The sequence below is a fragment of the Camelus dromedarius genome, chromosome 16, assembly GCF_036321535.1.
Source record: "Camelus dromedarius isolate mCamDro1 chromosome 16, mCamDro1.pat, whole genome shotgun sequence".
NCBI lineage: Eukaryota > Metazoa > Chordata > Mammalia > Artiodactyla > Camelidae > Camelus > Camelus dromedarius.
Genome location: NC_087451.1, coordinates 16,125,811 through 16,136,364, shown reverse-complemented (window position 1 = coordinate 16,136,364; position 10,554 = coordinate 16,125,811). Strand labels below are relative to the sequence as shown.

Sequence of the window (10,554 nt, the reverse complement as noted above, 5' to 3'; positions counted from 1 at the left end):
AAGAGTAGTCTATGCTCGCTGCGTCCATTCTTTTCAGTGCCATGCCTAGGGCATGGAATATGATAGAGTCCAGTCAGTGCTTGATAAGTCCGGAACCTCAAAGTACTAGGTGAAGAGAGACAGGCTCTAGGTTCCTCCCGTGACCAGCCACCTCCTCCACTTTCATTCACTACTCTTTCCTAGTCCCGACCCCTCCCCTTGCCTGGCCTCCATGACTCTCGCGAGACTTGGGGCCTCCGTTACGCACCGCCCCAACGGAGCGGCGCACTTCTCGCGAGGCTGAGGCAGGGCCGGGCCCGACATGGCGGAAGGTAGGGTTTTTGTGGAGCCGCGCGGGAAGGCGCGGAGCTGTGGGGGCGCTGCTGGCTGGGCGCAGCGGCTCTGAGAGGGAACGGCCGGGCGTGGTCGCATGGAGCACAGCGGGTCTCGCGAGCCTTCCTCTCCAGCCTCTCCGAGGCGCCTGGGGCCGGGGTCCTGAGCGCTATTCCTATGGCAACGCCCCTCTGGCGGTCCTGGACCCCACGGGATCACGGCGGGATGCGGAGCTGGTCGCGAGGTCCGGTGCCGGGACTGAGTGCAACCGCGGGGATGCTGAGGGCCGCCGGGGAGGCTCCTTTGATTACCGGCGGTGCTGGGACGGCGGGGGAAGTAACCCTTCCCCTTAGGAAATCGAAACTGCTGTCCTGGCACGTCCTGCATCCGGAAGGGGTACATCCCTCGCCGGCGGAAGGGCTTGGGGCTCTTCTCGGGGTGAGGGGTGGGGGTGAGCCAAGGCTGTCACTGGCCAACGAGCAAAACGGGCGCGCACTGTAGACTCTAGGTCCCCAGCATCCCCGGGATTCGGGCTGGCTGGGATTCTTCCGCCAGGTTTACAGATGTGGACGGGAGGAGGGGGTTTGCTAGGTAGGGGAGTTGGCCAAGGTCACGCTGTTCCTAAGAGATGTGCTAAACCAGACCTCGGTTCCTTTGCCTCTTAGTCCTGTCCTTACCCGCTTTTTTGGCACTCTCTTTATGATACTGCAGGTAAAGGCAATTTGGCCTCTTGGGTTCTGCCTCCCTTAACGTAGCAATATTAGAATCCTTCATTGTCATAGCCTTGTTGTACAGGTATGGAGCGAGGAGAAGGACGCCCGGAGATGGGAGTTACCTGCAAGGGACCCAAAAGTGACGCTGTCAAACATGGCTAGTGTGCTTCTCCTATTCACTCCATCATTGGAGGAAAGTACTCCTTATTTGACAGTTTATTGAGTAACTACAATGTGCTGGTCCACGACCTGTCAAATTAGTTTGGAGCTAAGCTTTGTCTGAACCCATCTTCACTTGGATCTTAGATTTGGGCGGCACCTGACAGTTTGCAGGCTTTCCTCACTTGGATTAGACTTGATAACAGCCTTGTGAAGGAGACCTGGCATGGGTGTTATTTGCAGTTTATAGATAAAGGAATTGAGGCCAGGGTTCTAGAGATACTCAAGACTGGCACCCACTTTTTGTTTGCTCTTTCTACTGTATTTGACCCCCTGGAGAGGCAACAATCAGATGAATATTATATGAAAGCAGAAGAGGACTAAAAGGAACAGAGAACGCTAAGACATCCCCTGAAGCTAGTTTTTGGAGAAATCATGGAATGTTGTTTAACATCATTTAACACAGCTGGCAGCCAGTGAAATGAAGCTTGTAGACTAGAGCAGTGAGTCGGGTGGAAAGGTTCGGGAAGGCTTTATGTGAGGTGACAGGTAGTCCAGTGCTGTTATACAAGTTAGAGAAGTTGAGTATTTGGGGAATACATTACAGAGATGGAAATTGTAGGAGGGCAGCTGATTTTTCATTCAGCAGTATTTACTGAGCCCTGGCTGTGCCTTGCCATGAGGTTCCAGCCTGAGCAGCTCCTACCGGTGAAATATACATGCTGATGGTTATCTTGCAAGTACCTTCAGGTGTGTTAGGGTAACCTTGAGAGACAAAGAGACATCAGCTCCAGCTGGTGAAGCACACACCTTAAACAAACAGAACTTCCTTTTTGGGGTTAAATTGGCAAGGAAGGCTAGATGGGTAAGCATAGCCATGAGGTTCTGACTTGACAGTTTTTATTTTACTTTTTGTGTGTGTGTGTTCCAATTTCCTGGCCTGTGTTCTGATTTTAGCTTTTTGGAAGCAATGTCGCAGACTTTGACTAGGAAGAATTGAGTGGAGCTTTCTAGTCCAGTTACCTCATTAAACTGCAGGTGCTTGTGAGTCAGAGGAAGGCAAAATTAGCTAGAAAATGTTTTGCAGGGGTGTTACTTGTTTAATGCTGCTTATAATTTAATCAGAATTTGTTGGAGCCGGCTATGCTTGTTCAGAAATACTCGTTTAAATATAAACAAACCAAAAATCTATGTCGTGTAACAATTGGATTATCTCTAAGCACACTCTGTGGGAACTTCCGTGATGATGGTTTTTGTTTGGTGATGTGAGTGAGGGAGCATGTGGGAAATTACTCTTAGGAGGAGTATATGGAACCTGCAGAGACCAAGTATACAATAACTTCTAGATGTGACTCGTGTAGAAACCAAGCTTCTCTCCTTCCATCCATACATGGGTATATATCCATACATATATATTTAGCTGAAGTTTGTCCTAAGACAAGTTTCCGTTTCCATTCTTCATTTCTGCAGCTGTCCTGCTAATCTAAGCCTCCTTCATCACTCAAAAGAGTCCTTCCCACCCGGTCTTCCTGCTTTACTTTTTCTTCTTGATTTTGCTTCCCCACAGCCTATTTTTACAGAGTTTCCAGTAAATCAGATCTTGTCTCTCCCACTTTTTACAGTACAGCTGCCCTTCTGTGTGCTCTCCCCATTCCTGTGGCTCTCCATGATCTTAAGATATATTCTGAAGACCCTGGTGACCTTCAGGTCCCTACAGAGTTAACATTGGTACCTTATTTCCTACTTCTCAATCACCTAGCTCTTGCCACACTAACTTCCTTGCTGTTCTTTGTACAGTCCCAGCTACTTCTGTATCTTTGTCTTGCAATTCCCTTGGCCTCGAAGTCTTCCTCAGTTTCTCCACACAGCTAATTGACTTTTATTCACTCAGGTGTCTGTTCACTTCTCACCTCTTTAGAGATCATCCCTTTCTCTTTAGAGATTTAAAAAAAAATTCTTTTACAGAAGTATAAACCCCGCCTAAGGGCAGAGGCTTTTTCTGTTTTGTTCACTGCTGAATCTGCCAACTTAGAATCATGCCTGTGGTTGAAGGAATGGATGAACTGTTGAGCGTCATTGACCAGACATCAGGAAAAGCTTCCTGGATACATCCTTAGTCTCTTGTCAAGGAAGCTGGCCGGTCCAGCTTTTAATGTGCTCCAAATAACAGCAGTCTGCTAGGAGCTGCCTAACCTAGTTTTCGTCCAGCCAATTTTGGTTTTAGCAATTCAAGTGTAAGAGCTCAGTCTCTGCAGGTGGACGTGGGTTTGAATCCTAGTTTTACTACGTTAAGATCATAGGCAAGCCATTTAATTGCCCTCAGTCTCAGTTTCCTCATCTTTAAAAGGGAGATCATCTCTGTCTCAAAGGTAGCTGTGCCGATCAAAAGAAAGAGTATCAAGAACCCTGTTATCCCACAGTGCCTGACATTTTGACCCTGCCGTGCAGTCTTTCTCTTGGTCTCCTCTTAAACCACCCCCCAAAATAAAAGTGAAAATTGGAAAAATGTAAATAATTTATTAATCAGGAAAATAATCATGGACTTTTATTTTATTTTTTATCATCAAATTTTGTTTTATTTAAAATTTTAGTTTTAATTCTGAAGAAAGAGGTACATTTCCTTTTTTTTTTTTTTTTTTAGTTTTAGCATCAGCTTATAACCAGGTTTCTGTTTTCTTTTCTCCTGTCTTTTCAATACTGCACAAACGTCCAGAAACTACAGAGTTCAGTAAAAGCTGCAGGCAAGGAGGTCAGAGAGCTTACGGTGTTTATTGAACTCCACCTAGTAAGGCACTTAGGGTGGAGGGAGAAGTTGTGGGTAGTTAAAAAAGAGCCTGACCTAGAGTCTGTTCACTGGGAATTCCACAGTCCAGGAGGGGAGGTGAAGAGCATGTGTACTGCATTGTAAGGTGGAAGGTGAAAGATGCTGAGGAGTTACTTTGAAAATTCAGACTAGGAAAAGACGTCTTAGGGGAAGCGGTGGGGTGAATGTTTTGGGTGGTCAGGGGAGGCCTTTGCTGCAGGAGGTAAGCCGGACTTATCTGAGCTGGGCTTTGGAAAAGAAGCCCCTTTTGAACATGGGGAGATGGGAGTGGGAAGAGATCACTATATTTGGTGGAAGAAACAGTGAAATACGAGGTTGGAAAACTATGTTAAGGGCCAGATTATGAAGGGAATTGGTTAAGCATTTGGATTTTACTCTGTGTGCCATGGGATGAGGCTACTGAAACGTATCAGCCAAGGCAGTAACCTGACTAGAATTGCCTGAGGCCTTTGAAATGGCTATAATGTAGAGGATGGATTTGGAGGGAAGGAAGGCTGGGGAGGAGGCCGAAGCAAGTGACGATGAGTCCTTTGTAAAGGGCATTGGGGTTGGTGAGGACTGCTGTGAGAGACACTAACCATAGACAGTATAAAAGACAGAACTCTTGAAACCTGTTTACATGTTGACAAGAGGGAAATATCAAAGATGACTCAAGTGTTCTAGATCCTGGTGACTCAGGCTGTTAACAGGAAGAGGAGGAACAGATTTGAGAACACATATGTTGACCTCAGTTGTGGACATATTTTGCCAGGCCCAGTTCACCTTTAGGTAGTTTTGTTTTAGCTGGCAGTTGAAAGCATTTCCAGTCCGACTGGTGTTTGGGTGAAAATTAGCTCGTGAGCTAACATTTGTTGAGTTTCTCCTGTGAAGCCAGCCCTGTCTACAATCAATGCTAGACAGAGTGAGGTTTTGAAAGATGTATATATAAATCACACCACTGACTTGTAGACAAGACTTAACAGAGTTGAATCACATTCAAGAAAAATGTATTTCATTTCCATTAAGTGCAAGCAACTGTCCTAGCGATGACAAAGTGAGCAGCACAGTCGCAGCCTTAATGGAACTTGGGAATCTGAGAAGGGAAGGCAGAGTTTCTCAAAAAAACCCCAAAATGGATGTATTATGCTTTATAGTTGACTGAGTCTTCTCTTTTGCATTGGTGATTAATGGCACCACCCTCCAGCCCAACTTTCAAGTCAGTAACCTAGAAGTCATCCCTGACATCCCCCCCAGACCCTGTGGATGCTTTAAAGCCCTCACATATGTTCTTCCCTCTCTGCTGTCACCCATTTGTTCAGACTGGTAGTTCTCAACCTGGAGAACCCTGCATGTTAGAATCACCTGGAGAGCTTTTAAAAACCCAAATTTATGCCTCACTCAGCTTCACCAAGATCAATATATCCCACAAAACATTTTTTTCAAACTGAGTCAATGTTGAATAAAACAAGGTTTTATTGAGTCTTTTTTTAAACAAATTAACTGTGTATATGTATATATGTATATAAATATATTTGTGTATATATATACACATACAAAATAAGGTCATCTTTTCTAACTAAGAAGTCCTGAGTAGTAAGTTTCATTTGTAGCTGGAGTAAAAAGATTTTTGAAAGCAAATTTTTGTTAAATAGTGGCATTTGGACTTTGTCAAAACCGAGTTATGACAGTTACAGTTGCTAGATGTTTTTAAAGGTTGAAAAGTCAAAATATGAAATATATTTTAGCACCATTATGTTTTTAATAATATCCAAACTTTTTGTTTGTGTGTGTAAAGTGGGAGGGTGCAGCCTGCCAGGGGCATCTTACTGTTCCTTTGTACTCTCCTCCAGATAGTGTTGCTAGCTTCTTCCCCCTTCCCTTCTTTTCAGTAGGGTATTTTGTGAACTTGAATTCTCAACAGTATATATATCCACTTAAATCTTATTCCCCATTAAACAGTTTTCCTATATTTAGCAGCCTAGATTAATGAATATTCAGTAATCCCAGTGAAAGAAAGTTCCGTCTGCGCTATGACAGGTTTAGGAGAGTAGTAGTGGAGATTAGCTTCTGTGATGTCAAAAGGAAGACAGTATTTTCTGGGAAGACAACACATACTTTAATGAAGTATTGTTATGTGGAAGACTGTAATACACGTCTGAAACAAAAATTATTGTAGTTCTCAAAATGGGATTTTATCACAGCCTTTTCAGTCATTTTTCTTTTATCTAATTGACATAGTTAAAGCAGAATAGGGATCAAGTCGTCTAGTAATTAAAGAATTAGACAAAGAACATTAATTCACTGCTAAAATTGGGGTTAGAAAGTAAGAACTACAGTAGTAGAGAAAATAGGGATATTTTAAATCAAAAGATTTAATGAATACAGTGTGGGTTAGAACTGGAAGAGGCACGGGGGAGTAGTAATCACATTGAAGACAGGGAATGGAAAAGACATTTAATTCCTAAATTAATGAATTAATAATTATAAATATTGTTTGATGTCCTGACTTTGAAACTGAAATTAGGTAGCAGGGTACGGTGAGATGAGCGTGGCCTTTGGCTTAAGATCTTAAATCTTGAGTGGGTCTCAGGCTAATTGTGTAATTTAAGGCAATCCGCTTAACCTAAGTTAATTCTGTTTGTTAATTCTATTTGTACTGCTTTGAGTATGTTGGTTAGAATTTGAGAGTGAGGAATTAAGTGCTGTAGGAGATATTAAAAAGTCTTAATTACTTTTTGTCTTTTATTGCAAAATATTTTAAGAAACTCTGCATTTTTATTTATTCTGTAAAACTTTGTTTTTGACACTAATCCAGCAAGAAGGTTCAAGGCTTTTTGTTTGTTTGTAAGGATAGTTGTATTAGTTTCCTGTGGCTGCTATGATGAATTTCTACAAATGGAGTGGCTTAAAACAACAGAAATGTGTTCTCTTGATTCTGGAAGCCAGAAGTCTAGAATCAGTATCACTGGGCCGAAATCAGGTGTCACTAGGGCCATTCTCTCTCGGAAAATATCTGTTCTGGCTTCTTCCAGCTCCTGGTGGCTGCTGGCATTTCTTTGTTCATGGCTACATTGCTCTAGTCTTCAGGGCCACTGCACTGTGCTGTAGATTCTCTCTGCATTATTACTCAGAAGGGTACTTGTATACTTTTTTCCTGTAAGAACTCTACAGCTTGTTGATACTTCCAAGGACACATCTGCATTGCCCTTGTTCCCCACAGAGTAACATCTCAGCCGTGTCCTCTCTCCATTGTACTGTGAAATGGTGTGGCAGCTGCGATACCACTGGTGGTTGCACTTGTGATCAAGGGTTTCCTCCTACAAAAGATGCTGGGTGGGGAGCATCTGTGATTTCGTGAATAAGAGCCCTGTATCCTAAAGCCCTCCCTTTCCCTTGACTCTTCTCTGATCATGAGCTGTGTAGTTTATGTCTTGTGTCAGTGTCTAGGCTGCAGCTAGACATTTGTGTCAGTAATTCTGGAGGGAAACTAGGGCTATTGCTGTAGATTTTGGAATTATGTGTGTGTAAGTGATCTCTGAAGAAATTTACAAGGAATCCTTGAGATATGTTTGAAAGAGAACTTTTATGATCTCATTTTAAGGGCTAAAGGATTTTTTAACTTTCTACTCTTCTTGAAGGCAAATGTTATCATAATTCCCCCACGTGAGTCAGTATCCAGATTCTCTGTGACTATGAGTTTTGTTCTTGCCCCTCCTGTGTGTGAGTTCTGGTAGCTACTACTTCGGTTCTACATTCGGTACAGCTTTGGTGCTGCCTTATTTGTTTGGAAGAGGTGCAAGTTAGGCTGCCCTTTTTTTTTTTTTTTTTGCCTTTTATTTTATTTATTTTTTTTAACTTTTTTTTATTGAGTAATAGTCATTTTACAATGTTGTGTCAAATTCCCGTGTAGAGCACAATTTTTCAGTTATACATGAACATACATATATTCATTGTCACATTTTTTTTTTGCTTGAGCTACCACAAGATCTTGTATGTATTTCCCTGTGCTGTACAGTATAATCTTGTTTATCTAGTCTATGTTTTGAAATCCCAGTCTGTCCCTTCCCACTCCCCACCCCCTTGGCAACCACAAGTCTGTATTCTATGTCTATGAGTCTGTTTCTGTTTTGTATGTATGTATGTATGTATGTATGTATGTATTTATTTATTTATTTTTAGATTCCACATATGAGCGATTTCATACGCTATTTTTCTTTCTCTTTCTGGCTTACTTCACTTAGAATGACATTTTCCAGGAACATCCATGTTGCTGCAAGTGGCGTTATATTGTTGATTTTTATGGCTAAATAGTATTCCATTGTATAAATATACCACATCTTTATCCAGTCATCTGTTGATGGACATTTAGGCTGTTTCCTAGGCTGCCCATTTTTGAAAGTCTCAAAGAGGCAACTCCTGATCTACCATAGTGCTGGTACATAGTAGGTGCTTCATAAATGCTCACAGAATGATTGTTTATGTGGAGTATTTACTGATGCTGTAGTCTTGACAGACTGGAGCTCTTGAGCGAAAGGTTGGCTAGAATATGGTGTGATTGAAACCAAGGTTAAAGGATTCACGTTGCTTCATGGAATAAGAATCTACATTCCGTAGCCATAGGCTTCCCCTGTGAAAACCTGGAAGCTGTCTCTTGGGCAGGTGGATTGTAGCTGTAGACACCAGATTGAACTAGCACGCTAAGGTGTCCTCTGGCCATCCACTCAGTTGACTGAGGCAGAGGCAGGTGAGTGACAGACGTTCTTGTCGTTGACTTCTGTGGAGGACAAGGTTAGGTCTTGCCTTCTAATCATTTGTATTTCTCCTAGAGCCTAGTACTATGCCTGTTCCACAAACCTGTTGACTGATAGTAGTTTCAAAGGCAAATCTGACAAAGAAAGTAAGACTGAAGCCTTCTCCTTGCACTTTCTGGACCTGGTATGCTACAGACACTTGTAGGCTTTGTTTAAATCTTCTGAAGTAAAATACCGCTTTTCTGGGATCTCTTTCCTTGCGCTAGCTTAAACCAGGTGGTCTTGCTCTGTGCTCTATTTGTATCCCCTGTCAGAGTGCTGTCACGTTTTATTGACTTGTCTTGTTTAATTGCCCATCTTACCCTGTAAGTTTGTTTAAAAAAAAAAAAGTGCCAAGATGATTTTCTTTGCCCATGGCACTGCATAGGTGCTTAATAAATTTTTAATGAACTCCTGGGTTGTACAGTTGTCTTCTTAACAGAAGAAAATCTTTGAACAAGTCACTGAATGAACAAAAAAATTGCAGCTCAGTTGGTCTTCTATCTAAACAATGGTATTCCCAGAGCAGTCTGTGAGTGACTTGGGGAGGTACGTGCCTGGGGCTGAACTTTTTCTCCAAGCCAGTCATCCCCATACCTGGGGTCGTCTTAAAAGGACTATACATTTCCTGACCTCACCCCAGAGCTCTTGAATTTGGATGCGCTCTCTCTTTAGTCAAACTGCCTAAGTGATTCTTATGCAGCTAGTCTGGGAGTAATGTCATCAGGCGTGGTCTGAGGCAAGAGATGGATAGGCTTCTGGTCCTGGGCCTGTCCCCTTCTGCTCCTCATTCATTGTCTGGGAATGGAACCAAAAGAGATGCTCTCTAGGTTCCTTCCCTTCCTAAAGTTTGTGATATAGAAAAAACCTTACACTTGGATGTTAGAAAATTATTTATTTTTCCTCCTGCTTTTAATTGTTTTCCCAAATCTTTATAATTTGTGTAAAACAATAGATTTGCTTTATAAGTGCCTATCGATTTAAAATTCAAATAATATTATAAGGCTTATAACAAAAGATAAGTTTTGCCAGACTACTTCCCACTCTTCTCTGTTTACCTCTAAGTGATAATACTTACACTGCCATTCATTAGTTATAGATATTGACTGACTTTTCCTGGGGTAGATTAGGAGTTGCCTCTTTGGGGATATTTTTTTAAGGGGCAGCTTAACGTGTACCTCTTCCAAATGAATAACAGTGATGATTTTTTTTTTTTTTTAACAAGTGATGATTTTTTAAAGCATGTTAGGCTTTACTTTTGGTTTGGGAATTGTCAGTGCGGACTTGTTATCTGAGGTGATGCAATATTTCAAGTAGCTTGTTCAGTATTTAGCAGTGTTTCTATTTCTGTTTTTACTCTTGTTCATCATGTCGTACTTTTGATAATGTCCTGTTGATTTGCTATGACTTGATCAATTTTAATTCCGAGGTCAATAAAACATTTGAAACCCATTCATTCTGCTTTTTTGTGACTCAAAACCAAAAATGTTGTGTAAACAGTTATAAAGTTTAAACTACTTATCCAGTAATTATGTAATTGTGGAATGCAGAGGGAGGAGAGGGTGGAGGAAATGCTGACAATTTTGAGTGCATGTGCCAATTACAGTAGTTTCACTTAAATTCACGACAGCACTAAGAAGTAGATCTCCCCTGCTATGTCAGATATAAAGAAACTGAAGCTTAGAGAGATGAGTTGCCCAGGGTCCGCATAGCTAGTGTACTGGAAGGATCTGGATCCCCATCATTGGGATGCCAGAATCCACTACAGGTGTATATC

The 10,554-nt window shown here is 42.1% G+C and overlaps 1 protein-coding gene across 2 annotated transcripts in view; it reads left to right on the top strand.

Moving 5' to 3' along the window:
- Nucleotides 1-283: 283 nt before the first annotated feature.
- ANKFY1 (ankyrin repeat and FYVE domain containing 1) overlaps nt 284-10,554 on the top strand; it is a 72,631-nt gene continuing 62,360 nt past the window's right edge. The window contains exon 1 of one of the 2 annotated variants that reach the window (XM_010987922.3): nt 284-311. In XM_010987922.3, the coding sequence (XP_010986224.1) occupies nt 302-311 (10 nt within the window). In that variant the 5' untranslated portion in view covers nt 284-301. The other variant, XM_031469492.2, reaches the window with a different exon arrangement.